This window comes from Pieris rapae, chromosome 16, assembly GCF_905147795.1.
Source record: "Pieris rapae chromosome 16, ilPieRapa1.1, whole genome shotgun sequence".
NCBI lineage: Eukaryota > Metazoa > Arthropoda > Insecta > Lepidoptera > Pieridae > Pieris > Pieris rapae.
Genome location: NC_059524.1, coordinates 9,547,432 through 9,573,734, shown reverse-complemented (window position 1 = coordinate 9,573,734; position 26,303 = coordinate 9,547,432). Strand labels below are relative to the sequence as shown.

The following is a 26,303-nucleotide window of genomic DNA, read 5'->3' as shown; positions in this document are numbered from 1 at the left end:
TATTTTCTTGTTCAGTTTATTGCACCGACTCCAAGTCTTTGTCAACCGCTGTTTTTGCCGTATTCTGGTCTGAGATCTACGATTTTGGGATCTCTACCGAGAAACGCCTTCAGATCAAGCGACGCAAATGGAAATGGATAGTCCAAACACCCCGAAGATACCAATTATATCCCCTAACGCCTTGATTGGAACCCGCAAGGAAAGCAGAAGCGTTTCAGTCCCAAACAATCCTAGCATCGCAGATGAGACAAAGTGAATCAGAAAGACTTGGAGCGACGTAAAACAAGAGATTCAAGAACGAACGCCATGAAGACTCAAGGTGGAGGCCCTCTGCCTCATCTAGGGGTTATAGAGGACATTGAGCGAACTTGAGCGAGACCAGTTTACTGACTCTCTCCTCGAAGGTCATGATATGCAAGTGTAATAAGCACTTAATATTAAGACAGAACAGAGATTCAAACTTTTCCATTGTGATTTGTGTGTATATACTTTGTTATGTAACAGGAGGCATACGGGCAGGCTCACCTGATGTTAAGGGATACCGTCGCCCACTCACATTGCCAGAATGCTCGCAAGTGCGTTGCCGGCCTTTTAAGAATTGGTTCGGAAATACTACGGTGGTTTGGTTGGTTATGAAACGACGGACGTTAATGTTATATGAATACTTTTTACACTTACTCAATGTATTCCTCAATATCAAGTAAAAAAATATCCCGGTAACACTCATACTGTCTCATGTAGGCTTTTAAGGGAATGATTGCTTTGCGATAAGCCTTCAGCAACCTCTCTCTATATTCAACCACATTCGGTTCCATAAGACCTGTGAACATAAACATTTTTAAGCCTGAAAATATAATAATCACTTTTATATTCGTTTCTGGACTTTTTTTGTTGATATAAACATCAGGTAAATAAATATAGTAAACGATTAGAGAAATATTTTTTGTATTATCAATAAAAAAATTATCATTTTTATTAAATGACTATATTCTTAATATTGTTATATATTCTTAATATTTTTATCTCTTATATATAAATTTCTCGTGTCGCTTGTCGCGTTGTTAAGTTCAAATTAAGGGTCTGACTTTCAGTGACAGGTTTCTATTAGGTAATAATATCGTTATTATTTTTAGTTAATTTTTATTTATGACTAAACTGTTTTAATATATTCCATCTTCTTATCCACGTTACCACGCACACTCTGTGGAACCAGTACTTCTGTGAAGTATTTCCGAACTAACTTACCCTAAGTTTATACCTTTTTTATACCTTTAAGAAAAGTGCGTTTTTTTGTTTGTTTAATGTAATAGGAGGCATACGAGCAGGAGGCTTATCTGATGTCAAGTGATACCGCTGCAAGAGGTCTCGCGAGTGCGTAGTCGACCTTCTAAGAAGACAAGCTTTCCGGCAACGCGCTTGCAATACTTTGCCCTGTTTTATAATAAAATATATTTAGATCCCTGATGAAATTTTAAAGGAAATAAATTTAATAACTAATAAAAAGATTTTTACCAATGGATGTTAGGAATAGCTCTTTGTCAAAAACCAGTCCTGTCATGATCATGGGATGGACTTGGGGTATAAAGTGACAGCGGTACAGCATCTCTCTAAACAACCTCTGTATCACGATCTGAATAAAACCATTGTTTCTCAAGTTAATTGTAACTACAATTACTTAGGTGTCGTCGCTGTTAGCATTTAGTAAAATAAATGCAAAGACTAGCTATTGCTATAATTTATATTGATTTTACGACCGAAATATATGAGTAAACCTTTCGATGTCGTTATAACAGATTTTGACTGAATTAGGTTTGACTTTAACTAATAAACTCTATAGAATAATTGCTAGTTTTCACACCTTGCAAAAATGTATAAAAATAAAAGAATATCATTAAATAAGTTGTGTAAGTAGGTATAAATAAGATTTAATATCATATATTTATACATATTCTCTAATTAAGTCATTAAAAACGTTTACTTATTTACTTACAGCCCATGCATGGCCGAACTCCGACTAAAAACATACTAAATTATATAAATATAAAATAACACAAACCAGAATAAAATACAATTTAGTTATTAACAGAATTATCAACAAATCACAGTATACTACCCCCATACGCTTCCCACATTAAAATATCTGGCCTAATAAGGTATGCTACCGTAAAATATATTATGCATAATTTAGTTCCAGGTTTTGAAATGCTACAATGAACAAAATACCTCAAACTGTTCCGGCGGTGTGGTATAATATGGGCCATCTTCAGACATCATCAAGTGAAAATAGAAAAGAGTGGCTGTTGGCGATCGGAAGGGTGTGTTTATGAGGTCAGTAGGGTCCCACTCGTAGTCCTCTTCGCACCAGTAGGTACAAATACACGGGGTTTCACACATATTTACATACATCGCCATTGATTGTTCGATACTGTATCGGAGTGCGTACTGAAATTATAGTTTTTATAATTAAAAACTTGACATAAATAAATTAATTAATTTATCTGTTGACACTATCTATTTGAGGTCCTGTGGCGTCTAATAAAGGCACAGAAGTATTAATTCAAAACAATCATTGTTTCCAGACTAGCCCTGACCGGGAATGAAGAGGATATATCTCGTTAATATTTATAAATATTCTATCACTATATGTACCATACAAAATCTAAATATATGTAACGATGAAACTGTACAAACCCTTTGTGAATTCACATCTTTATAGACATATTATGCATTATAATATATCCTATATACACCGACTTTACAATCGCTTTGAAAGATAATTCATGTGAGTTCATTCGGCTTATGCTTTTCAGCATATGGTTCAAATTCGTTATATATTTGTATACTTATAATATAAATAGTATTCGTATATTTTAGTTAGTCTAAATCCTCCACACAGTCGTAATAAAAGTGCATAAATGTTTTATCAAATATTAAAAGATCCACAAACAGATATATGGGTATAAGAGGGTTTATAAAACTAACTGAAGAGTCATGAATAGAGAAAATTGTTTGGCTATGTAGGTTACCCTCAGCCGGCGTCGTGTGAGCACATGAATAATAAAATACTCACTTGCATACGGACTCTTACTAGTTGCATAAAGCGACACAGTTTGCTTATTCCATAGAATTCCCACTTTTTCTCATAAATATTAAACCACCTAGAAAGTACAGAAATGATGACAAATAATCCAGTAGCGATACAACCCTTTATGATCCTGCATTTGTTATTTTTGTTGTTGTTTGTTGTTGATTATTTATGTTACTCGAGTAATAAAAATAAAATAGTGGCTCTGCAACCTTTTTAGTTCTGCGATTTCTTTATCTCTTTCATGATCATTTGTCAAATCTAACAGGCAAGTAGGTGATCAGCCTTTGGTGCATAACTGGGGATCATGAAACTCATGAAATGAAATAATGAAAATAATTTTTGTAGACAAGTAGTTCATCAGCCAACGCATCATCGATTTCCTCATTACATACAGATATGAAATATGAAAATTATAGAACAATGCAAAATTACCCTTTTCCAACATCTCTAAATGACATTCTAATTGCATGTGCTGTAGCGTTCAACCACGTTATGTGTAAATATTTTAGCATCTGTAATCAGAAGCAATTATTACGACTTATATTATTCAAACTCCCTCTAATTATATATATATTACTTTACTTCTATTAAACCATAATTGTCTTTGGTTGTATGGGTGTATAATTATATAGATACCAGCTTATTCAGCCGTTCAATTCGGCCTCAAAGATATTTAACCGTAGCGTTTGTTACAACAATGAATAAACTAGCTGGCTCATGCTCAGGCTAATTGTACGATAGAGTCATTCTTGAATATGTATATATGCAAGTAGTGAAGAGTTATCGATCCAAGTCATTTGTCTGTTTGATCAGCTGGCTGGATATATTTCAGGCCACTAATTAAACGGCGCTTTTTAGTTAAAAGCGCTGTTAATTGAACGGCTGATTAAGCTAGTTGGCTGCAACATATTTATTATAGCTAGGGAACTGACGAGCAATTGAAATGAACAGTACAGGCAATTTATTTAACAACATCAATCCAAGTCATTCGCCTAATTGTTTGATTAAATAACTGAACATCATTCAGGCCGCTAGTTGAATCTAATTAAGCCAGTTGGCTGCGACATATAAAGAAACAACATCTCTCTAAAAGAAAGCAATGTTTTTATTACAGCCTTAAAATGTATCGATTGACTGATGAATGATTGATTTAAACTTTATATATACCTATGTATACATAAATTTCTCACCATAGAAGTGCAATGTTGCTGCGCGGCATCGAACTCCGCAAGGCTAGCATTGCGGCCGTAGTTTGAAGTATAAAACAGCATTGCTTCAACCTAATACGCAAAAAGTATGAAATATCAGAATGGGGCAACAAAAATCAATCGGAGACCGTAAGAAATTTCGCCCCATCTCGCCCATGAATATTGTAAATATTACCGATAACCCGGGGAGTAACTCGCGAGACACGGAACACGAATGGGTAATTAATTCATGTATCTTTTTAGTAAACATGTAAGAAATATAAAAAAGCCCTGGACGCAATGGCAGGGGAGTAATACTATCTACTCCCCTTAATAAAAAAACAATAACGCATAGTTCATTATTTTACCTATCAGTATATTAAATTACACCATTTCATTTCGATTCATGTATGTAGTATATAAAAACAACCAGCGGGCCTCAATAGCAGAAAGAGTTCCATGTAAATAAATCATCTTTATGTGTTAGTTTCATATACATATATAAAAACTAACACGGATATAGCGCACGCATATTACAATTGTTATCTACACTCAAATACATTTGCACACACACCCATTCGCACACTCACACATTCACACATTCACCCTTATAAGACTTTTTTAATTGTAACACTAAACCAACCTTTTCATAAAACTGTTTTAAATATGTACCACATACTAATTACACACACCACAGAGTGATAGATTTTGTCACGACCAACAAGCAATAAGTTTTTATTTTGATAAAATAGTAGCTATAAAACACAATGCCGGTTCTAGTAAAAAACGCAAACGACCCTTTTGAACCCTATCTATTCCCTAGTTTATCTAATAAAGTCTTACATCGTGGATCTCATGAATATTATAATAAATAAAACAATACCTTCAGGCATTCATCGACAACAAGGTGTATGCAGGACACCGACTCAGTCAGTACGTAGAGTGAGGCCCATTGATTGAACTTCATTCGGCCCCGAAAGTCGTCCATTACGCACGGATATCGACCTTTTATTAATAATATAAGAATATATATAAAATAAAGTCGTGTTAGTTACTCCACTTATAATTCAAAATTGACTGGACGGATGTTAGTTATCTCTATTTTGGTGGACTCTGAGTGAGTATGTGTTGCCATCTGTTGACGAAACTACGCAAACAACTAATTTTACATGAAATTCCTGTCAGTTCAAGAAATTCCGATCTTGAGGTGAATGAGAAGATGAATAACTAGGCTTTGATCATGATCGACGACATGTGTTAGATACCTCATCCAAAAATGTATATCAGAAAGTCTTTTTACACTGTAAAACTGCAATTATACTTTCGCAATGGCAAGCAATAAACCATTTCTGTTTTTGCAAAAAAGTTGTAATAATGTTATTGCCATAATATTATTAAGACGGTTAGGCGAAACGAAATTCGCCGGGTCAGCTAGTTTACGTATTAAAATTGTGATGATATGTTAATCTTTATCATTGAACATTTGTTCATTACACACATAAAACGCATTTCAAAGAATTATTGGCTACATTGTATTGATTTCAGTAAAGACTAAAAAACTAGTTAATTAAATTAATTATCTAAAAGTAACATTCAATCACAGCCGGTTCAACCAAAGAAAATGCGAGAGTCAATGTGTAATGCGTATTTTTCTCATGATGTATCATCACCATAACAAAATTACTTTTTAAACTAGTTAAATATCTAAAACTTACCATATTCAGGCACAGGCGCCTCATACTCCTTGCTAGGCGGTTTCAGAAAGTTGTATAAGTCGGGATACTTCTTTATCATGTAAATCATTTTCATTTTCCCTTCAGCTTTCCTGTGTAAAAGATAACCCTGCAAAATTTAATAGTTTTTATATTGTTCATTTTGGTCATTTTCAAGCCTTTTGGTCAAGTTTATAATATACTAGTGGCCTATGACTTGTGGGCGGACATTTTAAAAAAAAATTGTAAATATTGATATGTTCTTTATTATAGTGGAATATTTTTTGTTCTATCATCAATAGTTACCGCAGCGTTTTCGTTGAAAGATATTTTATAGGATTTTTTTTAGGTAACATTATTGTAGTTTTAATATATATTTCTGTCTGTATATTTTTCAAAATTGGTCCAGTACTTTTTGAGCCAATTCGTTACAATCACAATCTTTTCTATTTAAACATTAGTTATTTATTTTATTGAAGTGAAACTTCTTTAGAATCGTTGTGATTTCAAACCGGATGCAACGGAAAAAGCGACAGTAAAAAGAGACAGAAACATATATTCATAAGATTTAACGTGGGAGTAAATGAGATAGATAGAGAAACTTCTTTAGAATCATAATTTCAAACCAGATGCAACGGAAAAACCGCCAGTAAAAAGAGACAGAATCATATATTCATAAGATTTAACGTGGGAGTAAATGAGATAGATAGAGAAACTTCTTTAGAATCATAATTTCAAACCAGATGCAACGGAAAAACCACCAGTAAAAAGAGACAGAATCATAAATTCATAAGATTTAACGTGGGAGTAAATGAGATAGGAGGCATTATACAGCCTCTTTTTACTGCCGCTTTTTAATTTATTCGAATTTCAAACTTTCCTTGTAGTTTTTGTCAAATTAAACATTTATATTTAACTTATAAATTAAAATTCATCATTAAAATATAATGTTTTTAAAGAAAAGATTAATACATTTAGATAGTGAAAAATGTTTAATTTATATATGATTAATTATAAAAACTTTGTTTTTGAAGGTTTCACTTCTACCACGTGTGAATTGCACATATGATTTTTTTTAATTATATTTTTTACTTAATTTAAATTTCCTTATAAATAAAATAACCTAAATAATCGTGAAACGTCCACATTTGATATAATGAGATAAACATTTATATATATGCTATATATTTACGTAAAAGCATATGAAAGCATTATAAGCATATATTCTAATAGTTATTTACGCAGCCATTGTTATCATTGTAGTACCAAGCGATAATGTACCTCTCAAAAGCATGAATACCTCATGTCTCAAAGCCTTCAAATGATCTTCATCAACATCGACAGCCTGCCGGTGAATCTTAACCATCTTGATGATCTCCGGCATGTAGTGCAGTGGCATCCACGGCAGACCATCCAATAATAAACAGTCGAGATATAGGTAGAACCTTACATCAAAAAAACTCAGTGTCTAACTATGAGTAGATATTACACATTGCAATTAGCTTGAATTGACTGTGTCCTATTACATAGATTGCTATCTATTCATCATATCGATTAAAATAAAACAGTGTATGCTACAACCGCCTGAGATAATATCTGTTTCATGATCATTTGCCAATCTGAGCAAGTACGTGATCAGCTGTGCCTGACACACGCCGTCGACTTTTTGGGTCTAAGGCAAGCCGGTTTCCTCACGATGTTTTCCTCCACCGATCGAGCGAATTTTAAGAAAGTCCATTGATTCACAGCCGGGGTTCGATCCTATTATTATTTTGAGATACTGATATATAATGTTTAAGTATATATATTTTCACATATGTTATAGCTTTTTAAACCTGTACTATCTAGTATGATGTTTGGTAATTACCACAGCTTTATTTCTAGATTCACAATGACATAAGCCATAAGGGATATTTATCTTACAATGTATTATATGTTACCTTAAATTGTTTTCAACTTCGCTACGCAAGTCCACAGCAAACTTGACGCGTCTAGCAAAAGTCTCAGGATCGTCAGCTTTGAACATCAAACGAATGCGAGGTATACTGCGAGAATTAAAAAACTTCTTTATAAAGGCGAGTTTGTTACATATAAAACTGTAAAAGAGCGAATCTCTTAATACATATTAATATGCATAATATTACGTGTCACCTTATTTGTCCGCTATGGACTCCTAAACTACTAAACCGATTTCAATCAAATTTGCAAACCGTGTACAGTTTGATCTTAAAAGATAGGATGGCATCTTAGCTGGACTGGACCGATATGAATGGCTTTTTTGTATGCATTTTTGTAGATGGTTTAGATTCACAAATCAGGTCGGCAGATGACGTTGCAGTCTGTACTTTCATACTTTGTTTAATATGCTAATTGCTTGAAATATCTTGCAGTACAACGTCTGTCGGGTCCGCTAGTAATTGTTTTACTATTGAGTAATATATCTTATATCTTTAAACGAGCAATTCTTGTATATTATATATATAATTGGAATCTCGGGATCGGCTCCAACGATTTTCATGAAATTTAGTATACGGGGGGTTTTGGGGGTGATAAATCGATCTAGCTGGGAATAAATGATACTAAATAACAAAAAGGTGGTGTTTGAGTAGTCCCAATTTAAACTGAAAAATGAATCTTCCTGACATCTATCGGCGAATAATAATACTATTTTTTTAAATTGCTTTTGCTCATTGATACACAACAACACTAATTAAGCTATTCCAGCATATATATTCTATTTTGTTCACATTTCATCATTTTATTAGTATGTAATTCGTACTTAAATATAATTTTCAAAAGACGCTATTTATAAAAAAAAATACCGAGCAAGGCTCAGGACATCCAGGTATTATATATTTAAAGGAAGATAGGATATTTAACCAAGAAATTAACATTAATCATTTGCAAAAAATTGGAAATAAACGGGATTTATTTATTACTCTAAAATACGGCAAAAACGAGGTGAGTACTCGTTTTATTTTAAACGTTTCTCATTTAATAACATTAATTAAAATTACTTGAACCGTCGCTGCGTGCCATCCAAAGCCATTACTTCCCACGTATCTGTCTGCTTGTCATAACTGAAAGCAGCTACGTTTATCCACTGCAAAAAAGGATGGGTACATTTTTTTTTATTGGTAAAAACTTTGAAGAAAAACTTAGAATGCTGTTATATTAATCTATTAACATTGTACGTTTTAAACGAATGTTTGCAGTGAATCTTCTTTGTCGGCGTTGGATAAAAATTTACAGTCACATTTTTCGGTTACGCGTCACATTTTACCGTTAAGCACCATCTTTTCTTGTCCCTACCACGCTTAATTCGAAGAAATTCGAAGTCTTTAATAAGAAAAATATATAATAACGATAACAATGAAAGTAATATTTCTCTTACAATTAATTCTTTAATAATCTTATTAATAAGGTAAAATGAAATAGTAGATCATTTTTTCGAAAAATAAGGTCATAAAGAAGTTTCAATTCTTACGTGTGAACTCTAGTACACGCACATATTTTTTTATTTGCTTAGTTACTCAGCAATATTGGAGCATTCTATACCTACTCCGAATTTTTATTGCTTAGAATTCAGACAGCTATCACTTTTTGACATGTCAGAGAGATGGCAAATCATTTTGGCCGGGCTTCTTCTTCATCTGCTAAAACCCGGTAGCTAACTTTTGGGATTTTTGCGGGGTGCGGAGTGTTTTGGAAGGATGTTTTACCCTCTATCTCCGAGTCCTTCAGCGCTTCCAGATTATCATGCCTTTTTTTAGTGAATGTATCCATTTTATTAAGTGCTCCATATTAAAAGTGGTTTTACGGCGAATAATAATTACGTACCTTTTCAACACAAACAGTAAAAAACGCACAAGTAATTAAAATTTGATATAATGTATATATTGAAATATTTGTTATTTTGTATTAGGTCACTTGAGGAAGTAAATATTTATATTTAACTTTTTGTACATAAAACATAAAAAATACGTACATTTCATATTTTATTGCCCCGTGAAATGGGAAAAAAATTCCCCTTATTCGGCCTAGAACTTTTTTAGTAGCTACACTAATGAAATGTCAAAATTCTACGGAATGAAAAATCAGAGTATAGTAGAAATGGATTTATAAAATGAAGTAAACGGTTTCATAGAAATCTTAAAAAAACAATTCTGTAAAAACGTTTGTATGTGTGTGTATAGTTTTGTTACATTAAGTAACTACTAAAGTTCAACTACTTACGTCATACAAATTATTTAGCATTTGGAAAATATCCCCGCTTTTGCTCGACTTGCCATCTTCCTTCGGGAGAAATGCCAACCCTGGACAAGGGTACTGTTCTCCTTCAATCAGACCTAGACTCAACCATTCTTCAGGTATTCTAAAAAATATATATTTTAATTAAAAAAAAACAATATTTAAATTCTTCACCAGATCACTAATAAGTCATATGTCAATGTCTTTACCTAATTGAGTATTTGTTCAAATTATACATATTATACTAGCTGACCCGGCTAACTTCGTTCCGCTTTACAGTTTAATAATATCGTATTAACTACAGTAAAACTTGTTTTAGGATTTCATTAAGGTTAATACAATTTTTTTTTGCAAATACAGAAATGTTTTATTGCTTGCTATTGCAAAAGAAGAATGGTAGTTTCCACATTAGGCCTCTTTTCTATAGCGCCAATACGTGCATATTCAAGCACTTTCTGACACAATTTTTTTATGTGGTAACACATGTCTTCGGTCAAGATCAAAGTATGGTTATGCATCTCCTCATTCACTTCAAGATTGGAATTTCTTGAACTGTTGAAAATGAGGCGTAGTTTTGTCAACAGATGGCACCACATGCTATTTGCATTCGTTTTAATGAAGTAATTTAGTGTTACTCGAGAACTTATCCGATATTTTAAAACTTATTCTGCTATTCGGAGCGGAGAAGAATCCACCAAAATAGAGATAACTAACATCCGTCCAGCAGATCTTGAGTTATAAGTTGTGTAACTAAAACGACTTTAATATAATTAGATTCCTTAATAAAATAATGCGTAGATCGATTAAGTACTTCCTAAATTTGCTATTCACGTTGTTTTAAATGTAAAGTAACATTTGTACGTATTATTGATTACTCTTAAATTCAAAGAAATGAAATCGCAGGCAAAACCATTTTCTTTCTTAGCAAATTAGTCAAAGATAAAAACATGTGTAATTGCTATACACTTGAATTTATTCGGCGATATTCATGATTATGGGGTAAGTGGCAGCCGCAGAATGCAGATGAACTTGGCAGCTGCGTGGAATTCCATGTGTGCGTTGGTGCTATTCTATTTGTACGTGTAGTACTTACCGGCAGTCATAATCCGTGTTGTCGAATATTTCCAGGTCGAGTTTAGGATATGGGCTATAAAGGCCGTAGTACTCTTGTTCTGAGATGGGATATTCTGATGGTGGTAACAACCAGTATGGCTGAACGCCTAGCTCTCTAAGCATTTTCTAAAAGCACCATTTTTTTTAATTTCATTATTTTTACAGTAAATTAATACTAATATAATAGAAAACTTATTAATATAAATATTAAACTAAAAATACAAAACCTAAATGCATCCGTCTCAAATGCAAAAATATTTAGGGTACACATGAATGGTAATGTTATGGGGGAAAGCTATTGTGACAGCCTACCACGCTGATTTGTATATTATACATTCTAGCTCTAACATACATATTTCATATATTAACGAAGATGTGTCATTAGTGTATACAAACGACACATATAATGTATTTTGTGATTTTAAACATAAATATATAGAACTTGACTATAATAACAGTCGCCGAAATCCATATATAAGATACTTTTCACACTGATATAACATTTTATTTATTAAACAAGGTTGTATACCTTAATATTAGCGGCGAGAAACTTTCTTCGGAGTCGCTCAATCTTAACCAACCTGGGCATTTCTTTTGGCAGCACTACACTGAGAAACTGAAGTTTTGGTACGAAAGTTTCAAACGGAAATTGCTGTAAACAGAGCAAAGAAGCGTTTTTAAACATAAAAGTACTATACTAACTTGTTTTAAACACTATACAGTATATGCTAGATTATCTGTAGATGAATACTTACAATACTCTCATCTTCTCTATACGTAGTCCACCGACCTGGAGGTAGAAGAAGCTTGGGCTTCTGCGGTTTTGGCAGTGATACTAACATCGGCGCCAGCTTATCTGTTTTAGCCTGAATAAAATGTAAAACTTCCAATTACATCGGTATTTCATTGTTTGCAATGTTTTAAGGGAACGAAATAAACCACTTTTGACAAACATCAAATTTTTGTATCCTTTACTATTTTTAAAGGCTTTGAATAAGAAAATGTATTTTTGTTTAGTTTCTTATATTTTTTTCTCTAGTAATTTTTTGTTTTGTTTAATATTTGATCTCTCGCTGTGTGTCATGTTTGCCTATATGTGCTTGTCACATTAAAAATAGTACGTTGTGATTTTTTTTGCGATGTAACAGCGTTGCGACCGACCGAGCGTTGACAAGCTTTTTATCAATAAAAAAAGGAAAACCACCCGGCAGTGCTCCAAATGCCTGGTGGATTGGACATCTCGAAAAGAGCACATATCACACAATATAAAAATAATTAGTATAACTGTATAGTTTGCTTCATGTCAGTAAATATTTTAATCTATTACTGTTTAGTTGTGTCGTTTTTTTTCTGTGTATATATTATATGTTCTGAAATGACTACTTATTTCCTGAAATACATAAATTATTTTATAAATATTTTTTTTATTTAGCCATTATCATATCCTTTATTGTAAGTATAAGCATGAACACATTAAACGTGTCATCAAACGCATGACTGCAGGGCTAAAGTATAAAGTAAACTACGATTAAATGATAAAACCTGTTGCAATTATTAAAACCAGTACCTGTAGCATTAACTTCATTCGTTTCTTAGCGTAGACCTCTCTAGACGGGTCCTCTTTCGTCATGTTTGAGACGAGTTCAGAGTAATATCCCCTCTTTGGTATGGAATCTCTTTCGGTATTATCGTAAACCACATCGTGGTGTTTTATTTTCTTTTTCTTACTATACATATTTAATGTAAGCCTATATTTATTATTAATTCCTATATGAAAATAATGTAAAACTGACGTATTAGCGGTTATACTTTTTCGTGCAGAAAGGAGGTTTTTAATTGTAAGTATTTAAATGAATCGCAAAATATGTTGAACCAATTTGAATCATGTTCTTTGATTTATTTCCGGAATTCATAAGTATTTTGGGACAGAAAAATTAAAGAAACCATAAAACAGTTTTCTTATAAATTTTAATTTTAAAATACAGTAAAAATGTGAAAGCATAAAACATCGTAGGTACATTTTTTTGAAAATTATTTACTATAAATTGTTTATTTAATTTAGATCCAAAGAGCCATCGGCAGAATTTGATTTATTTTTAGAATTTACGTTTTTTTCTGCAATCGTGATCGCGAAGAGTCTCTATGGGGTAACGCAGACAAATGTTTCAAATACATACTCATATTACGAAAATATATCATTGCTAAAAATGTGGGCTAAGTAAAAAATGATATTAAGGCAAAACGAAGTTCGCGGGGGCAGCTTGTATGAAATAAATATTTACTGGCCCCAATAATTTAATTTGAATACAAATCATGTTTTCCTGATGAATTAAAACAAATTATTATCAAATGCATATTGTACAGTACAAGTTCTCGTTTCATTTCACAATTAAAATCAAATTCTGCCGAAGGCTCTTTGGATCTGAATTAAATAAACAATGAATCATAAATCATTTTCAATAATCCGCAGAAATCACAAAACAAATTAACCCAATTATTAATATAACTGCGATGTTTTGTGGTTTATTGTTATTATTAAATGCAACATATTAACAAATTTGATAAATATTGCGGACTGTTGTTAAAGAATGTTAATTTGTTTGGAAGTATATTAATTGATAAACTTGAATCCTAGTGTGTCTGATATTTCCAAAAACATGCGAGCAAACTACAGTTACAATACTATACGGTATCAAAAATAAGAGGCACCAATGAAAAATATTCCGGCAAGGCTTGAGCATTTGTGGTTTTGTGGTTGTATGGAGCATGTTTTTAAGAACATTTCCTAACAGGTCGGCTAATTGCTGTCCTAATACTAATAGAAACCACTTATACTATCTGAAATAAAACGTATATATTATATAAACGTAAACTATACTAATAATACAATTTCCCTTCAATACTTCTTTATTATTTGCCTAATCAGACTCCAGACAAATCTACGATAGTGAAACGTGAATTAATATTAAATGATAGTCAGGTATGTAATTAAAATTATCCTAAGATATTTCAAAGTTGCTATGGAAACTGATATTAGTTATTAAGGTTTCCACTAGGCATCGGATCACCTGTTATCGATATTCGTAATTAGAATACAATACATAACGTGTAAGTACTGCCTTAGCAAGACAAGTTAACAAGATTTCACTTCGCTACTATCGGTATCGTATTGAATACTTGAGATATTATGTTTAAATAATCAGAATCTCTCGACTTAAATATTAGACGATGCTGTTGTCTTTTAGTATTTGGTTGGTCGTTAGCTGACAGACCACACCAAGGCGAATATCATGAGAGAATATGTAGTAATTGTGAAAAATATAATGCCCTGATGTTACAAATTAAATTATCCGGTAGAGGCGCCGATTGTTAATGAAAAAGAATAAATTTAGCGCTGAATATATTAAGTGTCTTAGAAAATTGAGAGAAAACTGCGGTGGACCTTTTTCTAATTAATTACAGCCATTTATGTCGTGTTGAAGTTAATTATGACTCACAATACCAAACGACGACACTTAAAATCTTATTATCATAACAATAACGTTAACAAGCTTTTTGCTAAGAAAATGTGTATGGCGATATTCTACCGGAAACAATTTTAACCCGTCGGGTTTCAAAAGCTGACATTCTACATTTTATAAAACAAAATAAGCCAACTTATATTTTGAAATATGATAAATGTAAGGTTAGTTACATATTCTAAAATAAAAAAATAATAAATTGAAAATCGAAACAAATTTTAAAAGTTTGGTCCCAGTGTTTTTCGCTGTTACTTTCTAAATGTGTTTGAATTTTATATTTATTAATTTTTATTTATTATTATTACTATGTGTATCAGAGGTGCTGGGTATGGTCGGAGAAAAACGAAATCTTCATTGAAAACCGAAGGGGGAAGATGATTGGACACCTGGTCCGACACGACAACTTCTATAGGACCATCTTGGAGGGGAAGATATAAGGAAGGAGAGGACGGGGAAGACCAAGAAAGGCTTATATAGATCAGATTAAGGAAAAAGCTGAGGTTGTGACTTACCAGGTGTTGAAGACACTGGCGCAGAACCGCACTGAGTAGAGATTAATCCTCAGACGAGAGCCCAGCTCTTAAATTTTATGATGATGATATTATTACTATGTAGGTTAAGTAACTTCTTAGTACTGTATAGTTGATTGTTGGAAATAAATAAATAATGGTATATTACAATTTATTTGATGTATTTGTTTATTTAAATCGGCCTTAGGGGTAGGCGTAGAGCCTACGGATCTACACTTGCTACCATCCTGACAAATCTCTTCTTGACATTCGCAAAACATCGCTCGTGGGTTATCGGAACTTTTACTTGTTCGTTTTCTGGTACAAATATGGTAGTATTTAAAAATTACTTATCTATTATTATATACAATCTGATCTGTCAAGAACTAGTCAAGACACTCAGTAGGGTTTTAATTTTTCTGACTACGTTTAGAATCAGGCATCTAATTTCCAAGCACTAGAATAAGTCAAGTTCCTTAATAATTAATTTAATTGTACCTTTAATAATTATTATTTTGCGAACTCTTTAGTTCATGAGAATTTATTTTAGTAACGATAATGATTATATAGCAAAACATATTTGCTAAGTTCTACAGTTCAGCGTCAGCATACTGCCATTTCCCAATTGCTCTCGCAACTCAATCGTTACTTAGTTTACACGTATTCTAGTGACTGACTACTTGCCTATGAAATATCTGATATAATATAATGTAATTATTTTAGGATTATTTTTCCTATAAAAAATAAAAAAAATCAGTGGCGCTACAACCTCTTTAGATTTTGGCCTCAGATTTCTGAATCCGTTTCATGATCATTTTTAAATCTAATAGGCTAGTAGTAAGTCTTCTTTATCTGACACACGCCGTCGACTTTTTTGGTCTAAGACATGTCGGTTTCCTCACGATGTTTACCTTCACCGTTCGAGCGAATGTTAAATGCGTACACAGAAAGGCCATTAGTGCACAGCCGGGGTTCGAACCTACGACCTCAGGCCAACACTGCGCATTGTTCCTATAATCATAGGCAAAATGATCCCTATGAAACTAGTAAACGTAATTAAGGCCTTTCTGGTCAATAAGGCTTTTTGTATGACATGCAACAAAACTATTCCGAAAGGACAATGTATAACACTGAACGTCAAAGGGGACTCTGTTTAAACTTCACCGCATAGTTGTGGTGCGACAAAGGATCGTTTGGTTTACACTCGCTAGATGGCGTTTTCGCTTCCGTAAACTACGCCGAACTTAATTGTAGTAAAACAGTCATATTTTGTATAAAACTTAGACTTAAATACAGTCGGAGACGGAAAACTGCTTTAATACCTTGTTTTATGAATTTTGTCTACCAATTAGGACTATTTTTTCATTTCATTTGGATTTAGTAAAATTAATATGTTTTGGTAGGTTCAAGAAGGTACATGTACTTCGATAATTTAAGCAGCGGTTGTCATGTGTGTGTTTTTCTTTTACAGAACAGGGGGCAAACGGGCGGGAGGCTCACCTGATGTTATGTGATACCGCCGCCCATGAACACTCTCAATGCCAGAGGGCTCGCGAGTGCGTTGCCGGCCTTTGTTAAGTGTGTTAATTAATAAGTATATTTTTCCTATCCGTATATTTTTCTATTTTTGATTCTAGTCGACAGAATAACCTAAATTGTAAAATAATCTTTGAAGTATATATAATTTAAACTTAATTACATTTTAACAAGAGTCGTTATAATGTGATTTTCGAATACAGTGAAGAGGGTATTTTCTCTTTTCATCTGAATACAATGCTTTACTTGACGGCCTCGCTTAAAATCCCTTAAAATGTTTTCGAGAGGATCATTCTTATACAAGTAATTTTCCTTATCCCAAATAAAAGGTTAGTTTGTAATTTTCGTGCAGGTACTCGTAACACAAACGGCATGTATGCACCATTTGGGGTAAAATAAGCCAAGAAATTGCGCAGAACATTAAAGGAAGAATACAACGTTTAGGTTGAAATATTTCAAGAATTTAAGTTATTTCTTAAATTTAAGTCCCGTTAAAGATATACAGATAATAATATAATATAATAAATACAAATACTTAAAACTTAATTATTGATTTTACCTCTTTTACCATTATTTTGCTGGTACGTTAAAAAGTGAATCAAATTTAAGTAAATGACGTGTGTGTAATTGAGCGTGTACTGTGTGTTGTTGTTTATATTGTGTTCGATAAAGTATCACTAGTAAATATTCACAAGATATTGCTTTACGGCAATAAAATCAGGCTATACAGAAAGCAATATTTATATTTGTATTTATAACTTTGCCGACAACTAACAGGTCCAGATCAAAGAAAACAATAATGTTTTTATTTTACAAAGTTCAACCATCGGAAACTTTGACCCCAAAATGCTTATTGCCCACTCAGAATCGTGAACAAAGTGCCCCATTCATCATCCCCACACATCTCGAATAAACTTAACATAATAGATATTTCCACAAACTTTGCTCACTCACTCTTACCTACATTAGTAAAAGCGTCTGTGAGAATAATGGAATGTTCATATGCCAAGCTGTACTTAACGAAAACAGTAACCTTTTTTGTTTTATATAAAATTATTAACTAAAATGTTGCACGGGAATAATTATCAGAGTAACTCAAATAGCTATTGCTATTATTTTTTTTACAACATTATTCTAAAATGATTATTTGCATGTAACATTAATATTAATTTGATAACGTAGTAATATATTTGAATAATCTGATGATGTAGTGTTGAAATATAAGAATTGAAATAAGAATTTGTATCTATGTAAAGTTCTACCTTTAACACAAAATTTGCACGCCATAATGTGTTTACAACCATGTTTATATTCTACCACCACCACATTTTTGTACCATTCTTGCAAATAAATTATTATTATTAACTTGTTATTGTTTAAGGATGTTTCAAGTTCCGGGATTATTCTTGACCTATATATTTGAAATAAGCGAATATATTATTCAAACACATATACACTTCAGGCTCGTTAAAGTAGTTTCTTATTTAAAAAATTTTGTTTGAATATTTCGTTCAAATAAGTTATCATTTGAGTTTCCACTCGTTCAGTCATAAAACCCAAAAGCACAAGTATCTAATGGATTTTAATCTGTCATAGAAAGGGGCTTCCGTTACTTAGAACTATTTGTATAAAGATACCGTTATAATATGATAATTTTGTCAAAAAATTTCTTCTTATATTGTGCAACATTGAACAAATCAAAAATGTATAATTATATATTTTACTTACCTAACTGATATACAAAAGAATTTAAAGAAATGTCTAATAAGGATATGAACGCCTCTTTCTGTTATAAGTATATTAGTAGTAGCATCCTGTCAGTAGAGATCAGGCACAATGACCGACTCAGTCTGGTGAAGTTTATTCATTTGAAATATGTCCTTGTATATGTATAATATAATTTATACATATAAGGAACTAATGTTCTATATAGACAGACTGCAGTATGTATGATGTATTAGGGTTATAGAACAAAAACGAAATAATGATGCAATAATCTAAGATTTTTATACTTTAATGTACATTTATAATCAAAACAGCTTAGTCTTCACAATACTTAGTTTTGATGTATCCACGAATTTTTATGATAATTGACTAGATTAGCCGCTACAATACTGTTTCGTTATGAAAATTAAGATATGTAATAAAACAATTGATTTACTGTTTTAAAACGAAAATCATTTTGGCACAGTGAGCTAATTTCATGGCAATTAATATTGTTAAAGGAAATTTATATAAATTGGATACCCGAAAATTCGTAGACACTAATTACAAGCATATCGATTAACATTATTTTACAGAATCTATGACTACAACAACTTATATTACAAAAATTAAGGTTCATTATCAATAAGTCAACTAGGAATTTGAAGACGCGAAACACGTGGTTAATGAAAGAATTCAATTACGAACATAGGCTGGGATTTTCGTAACTGAATTCAATTAAAACAACACTAATATATTTGATAAGTCAGTAACAAATGTAAATAGGAAAGTGCATCATACATATCATAGCGTTATTAATTCATATGTTTATGATTCAATTTTGACTGTTAAGGATGCGTGTCTTGTCGAAAGGAATACATGAACAATGGCACCACAAATTTTAAATATTTAAATGTCCAAGTACTCGCTGTTTTCCGAGTTCTCTGATCGCTTGCCGAGTCCAAATCCAAATCTGTGCATGTCCCTCTCACGTTTGCCAAGGCCAAAATTAAATTTGCTGCTCAATCGCTTACCAAGGCCGAAGTTGTAGCTTCTAGCCCGTTTGCCAAGGCCGAAGCTGTATAAATGTGGCCGCTTGCCTAGGCCGAAGTCGTACATTCTAGCTCTCTTCTCCTCTTCTTCATCTTCTACGAAACGTTTGCCGAGACCGAAACTGTAGGGTCGAGCTCTTTTTACTTCATACTCTGAAAATACATAGATTTAATAGAAATCATGATTTTGTCTAGTTAGTTAATGGCACAGTTTGACACCTAAAATAAGGTTTGAAATCAATCAATACACGTATCTCACAAAATTTGTTGTTATATTTGCTAAAGTAAGGCCTGCCTACCAATCTTCGAAACAATCATTTTTTCAGATATCGAACCTAGGACCAGTGTAAACAAAAAATACTAATTACTTATAATAATGATTATGCCTATTATCTTCAAAAAGGTTATTAAAGAAGTTACGGGCTGGTAACAAAGTAATCTTTACCTGGCGCTTCATCATATTCAAAGACTTCTGGTTGTGTTGCCTGATCAATATCGTTGGTGAAATCCTCATCAGTGTCTTCATCTACGGACCTCTTTCCAAGTCCGAAGGAGTATGGTCGCGACCTGAAGGCAAAAAATCTAACATAAACCATCAAATACATAAAATATTTATTTTATAGCAGAAGTAGAAGTATTTCCGAACCAATTCGTCTTAGGTTCCTTCAAGAAAAGGGCGTACCAATTCTTAAAAGGCCGGCAACGCACTTGCGAGCCCTCTGGCATCGAGAGTGTCCATGGGCGGCGGTATCACTTAACATCAAATGAGCCTGCTGCCCACTTCCCCATGTTCTATAAAAAAACTTCAATAACAAGTTCGAATAGCATTCATAATTATTTATAACATTTTTTTAAAGCAAATTTATGTCTTAATCAGCTAATTATAATTATCTTCTTAACTCAGCTTCGCAGCAGCATTTCTATGAAAGTAATTTTAATACGATTATAATATAGTTATACCGGGAAGGTAACCTCTTATAAAAAATGTTAAACAATTTACCTTTTACCCAACCCAAAGTTGTATACGGGCAGCCTTTTATATTCCGACACATAACTGTACGCCCGTTTGCCCAATCCAAAATCGTAGTGAGGCGATCTCTTCTCCAATGGGGCAACGTGGCCATCCTCATGTGCGTCTTGCTCATGTTTCTGATCGTTTTCATTCTGCACGCGTTCAGGAGAGCATGCCACCGCACCGATCACGAGGATTATAACAATAGATGAGTACAGCATTCTGAAAATATATTTATTTATTTTTAAGTACATATGTAATAATTATTATAACCTATAATAATTATTATTTTTACGACTGCTAATCAAGTATCTTTAGGGTAACGCAATAAATAGCTTTAGAAACGTTTGTGGCTTGGCCAATTCAACCATAAAAGAAATCTGCATTGAAAAGAAAGAGAAACGTTTTGATTAGAACACACATTGAAAAAATACAAACAGAATTAATTTAATCAATAATTCGACTCAGTTGTAAGTTGCAACCAGCAACAACACATAATAAAATTTACTATTATTAAACTATTTAAATAAAAAAAATATTTTATCACAAGACATCTTATAATAAGAATTTTTAACTAACATTTTTATTCACACAGTGCCAGAAACAGTAGAAAGTTTAAAGAAAGTGACAAGTTTCGCCAATATGTATTTTCGACAAGGCCTAAAAACAAAGTTTCTGTTGTGCTTTCGGATAAGCTGTAATTGACTTCATTACCTAATTAGGCTTTATTTTATTTGATTCAGACGTGATCTCTTATTACGGCTGACTTTTGCTCAATTGTTCTGTTCTATTAACTTTAGTAGTTACACGTCGTGGGCTCAATGATAATCAAAGAGCTTTTTGATATAAAACTTCAATAAAAATCATTTGACTACTGAATAGTTTAGAAAAACTATCGATATGAATACAAAATATGCAAAGTAAATCGCACTATTAATAATATTAAATTTTAGACTAGGCAAAATTAAGAATTCATTCCTAATTAAATTTATGTTTGTAAATAGTGTAACATAAGGAAAGCTTCAAAGGCCGTTCAATGTCTACTAGAAAAATAGGGATATTGTTATTTATCTAAAGTAGAATCACTAACGGCACTAATAACGGCATGAAGTTTCTATCTATATAAATATCTTAGTCAAGTCAAAGTTTGAATGCACCACCTCAATTATAAGCCGAGTACGCTTAACTAGACTACCATGGCTCGAGCTCAAATAAAAATACATAGAATTTTTTGACAATATTTATTCTATGTGAGTTTATTAGCTGAGTGTAAATTATTTACTAAGTTAATGTAAATTAACGCCAGGGGGCGTAATAAGCCCCTTACATTATGACAAACTCAGCGTGAAAACAAGGGTTATGAAAATGACATCATTATGATGTCAGATTATATTAGGATCGTACAAAGTTCATTATCTAGTTTACTATACATGAATTATAAATTACTATTAAACTATAATTCAAACCTTCATTAATAATAAACCATGAGTATTTTCAGACAAAGAACTACAATTTAGTTATAAAATAAATACAACAATTCAACGAGTCAATTTAATTTATGGATGATGATAAGATGCGTTTCTCAGGAGATATAGATTATACATATAACAGAAAAAGTATAAAAACAACTTGGCTTCGTCCAACGTATATAAATCTTTTAAGAATAGAAATTGCATAAAATGCCTGTACTTTGCCTTTGTTAGGAGAACACTAGAATATGCTAGCACTGTCTGTGATATATATATATATATGTGACAATCGAGAAAATTCAAAATAATTATTAAATTTCTTAAGTTAAGGCTTTCTGAAAGCATAGTAGCTATGTAGCAAGGAATTTAGTACTGAATCACTGGAATGTAGACAATATGCCCTGATGTTTTTACTCGTTATCAGCAACGGTTTAATTGACTGTTCCAACTTTTAGTCGCTTTTACTTTTTTATTTTATTATTAAATGTATGAGGGGAGTATACATTTAATAATAAAAAAACCCCTTTTAATTCTTACAGCAGAACAAGTTGTATTGTTAGTTAATAGCATACTAGTGTTAGTTTTGTTAGTAATTAAATTTGTATCCTAAATTTAGTTGTGTTAGTTTTTCCTACTTTTAAACTATTATTATTTTGTAAAATTTACTCTAAAGGTGAAAAGGCCTCCTCCAAAGACAGCCAGTCTTCATACATATAATATACATAAATATAAGACAAACCCAACTATTTCAAATTCCTCGGTCTAATACAAACTATTTACTTAACTCAGTAATGTATCGTATACCTTAAGATTACAACACAAATTACCTGCAAATAGATGTGTTTTATGTTTATGTTTGAATGTGTATTCCGTTTTTGGCTTTTGTGTATAATGTAATGGTTTATACATTGTATAATAAGTATATGTGGGAATACTGATACGCAACATTGAAATAAACAAAAGTAAAGTTATTGTAAGCAATAAAATAATATTGGTAAAGTAACACGTCTCTTAAACTCGCAATCGTTTAAAATTAAATAACGTTTTAATAATCTTTTGTTATCTAACGCATAAAAGACAAACATCAGGTTATAAAAACTAAGAATCTTGTAAGGCCATAATTTTCAGTTTCAGTTGACAATTCTTTCATACTAATGGACAAACCATTTAAAATATTTGTATTTCAACACGTAGGATCAACCGTACTAGCAAACACATTAAGTAGAAGAAGCTTGCTAATTTTCAGTAACTTGACTTACTAAATTACAGATTCAGTATTCCAGGACTTTATCAGAGAATATAATTATGCTATTGAGAAATTGAATTATGGATTTCGGAGGTAGAACGTATTGAGATTTAAATTTAGTTAATAACCGAAGTTTGTCAATTACCACCTTGACAAGTTTAGGGAGGCGCTATTTGTCTGAATTGCGGGTGAAAGCAAGCTGTGTGAATAAATAGGTTCGTTAAATATAACTTCACAATTAACATTGGTTTTAAATTATAAAAATATAACGCATTATATGAGAAATTAAAAAATATTTACTTATGTATTTATACAAAAGGCACTTGAGAAAGTCGAGTTAATCCTTTTCTATTCATAGTTAATAAGACAAATTCTCTACCGTATAGGATAAGTATAACGGGAATTGACATCTTCGGAACAAGACTTTACGTAAGTAGGAACAATAAAATCGCTCACAACATTTAAACACAAGTACAATTGCAGTATTCTTGCCTGTTACAATGTTCAATAAACATTCTTTTTACGGTTTCTGTCTTTCAAGGAAGCATATGGCATAAGATTGAATTTTAAATGAAACACCAGCGCCTTATAAACGTGTTTTTGAACGAATCGAGAGAAAAGTGCAACGGAAAATGTTCTTTATACGCAGCTTGGTGTTTTCAATAGGTTTCAGAATGTCTGTGGTATGAATTGAAAACTATTTTTAAACATAGAACTTGGTAAGTCGTGAACTCGCTAGGGATTTTAGTATTTTATTGCTAACTTAAGACCCTGTCAGTGCTTTGACTTTAGTTTTCTATACTTTTGTATATTATAACTACTATGAACGCCTACGAACTATGCTTGGTATTAATACCCTTTTACGAATGATTCTTAGAACTCACACAAGTATTTATATTGAAGTTAAAATATAATATACAGTAATATTTGGTCAAATGGACATCCCAAATACTTATGACCAAATATTTTACATCTCATATGCTGTAAATATATACTAAAATACGTCAGCATTCGCAGCGACTACGAAGCTATGCTTATTACAAATAAATACTTTCATATTATGTCGACAATGTTTTACCTATTGATTTTTCAATTTTTTTATAGAACACCGAGTATACGGGCTCACCTAAAGTTAAGTGATATCGCCGGCCATGGACACTCTCAATGCCAGAGGTCAGTGCGTTGGCGACATTTAAATATTTTTTTAGAGAATCAGTTTGTGTCTGAATGGCTACTGTTTAATACTGCTGTGTCGTAGACACCTACTGTTCCGTCGTTCTACATCCGAACGTTTCATTTAGGCAGTTTTTGCCGCGCACCACTACTATGCTGCCCGCTAATACTAAGAATCCTCAAATGAAAGAGCGTACCAACTCTTAAAAATACCGGCCTTGCGAGTCTTTTCTGGCAATGTGAGTGTCTATGGCCGGTGTCACTTAATATCAAATGAGCCTTCTGAATACATTAAGCACATGAATATGTCGTCCTTGGAACGAATAATAGGGTATTTCATCAAATAATAATAATTGCGTATCCAAGAATGTAAACGGGATTTTTAATCGTTTATATCACGTCTAATATAAATGCAATTCTTTTGTAAGGAGTAAACTCTGAGAATTTAATGTTAACTATAAACATTTATCGTTAATAAAAGGCCTGCCTGCAATCTATAGTCCATAGGTTTATTGCTAATAAGGTTCTCGAACGGTACGCGGATAAAGGCATCCAAGTACACTACCGTATACTTAATCAAATCAATTGAAAGGTTTTAAAGCCATTATTTTGTTTTAATTTATTTAAACGTATTTAATTACTTAATGTACATGTATTGCGTTACTAAGAAGTATATTAGAAAGTTCCGAATTATTTTTTGGCTAACAGTTTTCTTTTTAATTTTTATATGGGGGTAAACAGCTTGGACAATTAAAGAAGATACCCGCCGGCGCTTAGAAGCATTTGAGATGTGGTGCTATCGTCGCATGCTTCGTATCAGCTGGATCCAGAAGGTCACTAACGAGGAGGTTCTGAGACGAGTTGGAATGGGGAAAAAACTTATGCGAAACATTAAGCAGCGAAAAGTTGCGTACCTGGGCCACGTGTTGCGCCATGACCGCTACCACCTCCTTCAGCTAATAATAATGGGTAAAATCCAGGGAAAACGGCGTGTTGGCCGAAGGAAGAAGTCATGGCTTCGCAACGTCAGGGAGTGGACAGGTATTGCGAGTGCGGAGGGGTTGCTGCATCTGGCGCAGGATAAGACGCGGTTCAGAGAACTGACGGCCAACCTCCAGTAATGGAGTGGCACTTGAAGAAGAAGAAGAAGAAACAGGCAGGAGGCTCACCTGATGTTATTCTGCTGCCCATGGACACTCTATGCCAGAGGGCTTGCCGGCCTTTTAAGAATTTGTACGCTCATTTCTTAAAGGACCCTAAGTCTACTGTCTACCGGAAATACTTCTGTGGGCAGCTGGTTCTCCAAAGTTGTGGTGCGCGGCAAAAACTTTTTTGTGAAACACTCGTTTTGGAACAGCAAACAAATGATAAATCATTTATCTGTCGCATAATTTTTAATTTTAGTTATGCGTTGCTTATCTAAACTTAGTTTCCTCCTTATGTTAAGTACTTAAGTAAATGTCGGTGCTTATATGAAATTAAAAACATTTACGCACATGACGCAATAGAAACGCTCTAAAGAGGTTTTGGTATATTTTAAAGAATAAATAGAATATTAAAAAGTTCAGTGTTGGCCTAGTAGCGTCAGTGTGCGGCCCTCATAGCTAAGGTGGTTTGAATCCCGGTTGTGCACCAATTTTCTTTCTGTTCATCTAGTTTGTTCTCTGACGGAAAACACAGTGAGGAAACTGACATGCCTTAGATCGAATAAGTCGACAGCGTGTGTCAGA

The 26,303-nt window shown here is 32.7% G+C and overlaps 2 protein-coding genes across 2 annotated transcripts in view; both read right to left on the bottom strand.

Annotated features, from left to right (window-relative positions):
- The window catches only part of LOC111000075 (dynein axonemal heavy chain 1-like), a 51,148-nt gene extending 38,062 nt beyond the window's left edge, over positions 1 to 13,086 (bottom strand). The window contains exons 1-16 of the mRNA XM_045631707.1: positions 12,919 to 13,086; positions 12,107 to 12,217; positions 11,881 to 12,003; positions 11,332 to 11,477; positions 10,224 to 10,362; positions 9,005 to 9,090; positions 7,928 to 8,032; positions 7,288 to 7,432; positions 5,991 to 6,117; positions 5,159 to 5,280; positions 4,279 to 4,368; positions 3,521 to 3,600; positions 3,071 to 3,158; positions 2,224 to 2,442; positions 1,513 to 1,630; positions 679 to 820 (exon numbers count right to left, since the gene is read on the bottom strand). Of these exons, the coding sequence (XP_045487663.1) occupies positions 679 to 820; positions 1,513 to 1,630; positions 2,224 to 2,442; positions 3,071 to 3,158; positions 3,521 to 3,600; positions 4,279 to 4,368; positions 5,159 to 5,280; positions 5,991 to 6,117; positions 7,288 to 7,432; positions 7,928 to 8,032; positions 9,005 to 9,090; positions 10,224 to 10,362; positions 11,332 to 11,477; positions 11,881 to 12,003; positions 12,107 to 12,217; positions 12,919 to 13,086 (2,009 nt within the window). The remainder of the gene's footprint in view (positions 1 to 678; positions 821 to 1,512; positions 1,631 to 2,223; positions 2,443 to 3,070; positions 3,159 to 3,520; positions 3,601 to 4,278; positions 4,369 to 5,158; positions 5,281 to 5,990; positions 6,118 to 7,287; positions 7,433 to 7,927; positions 8,033 to 9,004; positions 9,091 to 10,223; positions 10,363 to 11,331; positions 11,478 to 11,880; positions 12,004 to 12,106; positions 12,218 to 12,918) is intronic.
- Positions 13,087 to 18,899: 5,813 nt separating this feature from the next.
- On the bottom strand, positions 18,900 to 20,939 carry LOC111000055 (helicostatins). Its single transcript, XM_022269391.2, has 3 exons — positions 20,674 to 20,939; positions 20,119 to 20,240; positions 18,900 to 19,826 (listed from the first exon to the last, which is right to left on the bottom strand). The coding sequence occupies exons 1-3, from the start codon at positions 20,937 to 20,939 to the stop codon at positions 19,531 to 19,533; spliced, it is 684 nt and encodes a 227-aa protein (XP_022125083.2). The 3' UTR covers positions 18,900 to 19,530.
- Between the last annotated feature and the right edge of the window lie 5,364 nt (positions 20,940 to 26,303).

What these genes read in the sequence shown, in the direction of transcription:
- LOC111000055 (XM_022269391.2), bottom strand. Translation starts at nt 20,939, where the DNA reads ATGTACTTAAAAATAAATAAATATATTTTCAGAATGCTGTACTCATCT. An exon ending in AACTTTGGGTTGGGTAAAAG is followed by an intron (nt 20,241 to 20,673) that starts GTAAATTGTTTA and finishes TTTTGCCTTCAG; the next exon opens with GTCGCGACCATACTCCTTCG. An exon ending in TGAATATGATGAAGCGCCAG is followed by an intron (nt 19,827 to 20,118) that starts GTAAAGATTACT and finishes ATGTATTTTCAG; the next exon opens with AGTATGAAGTAAAAAGAGCT.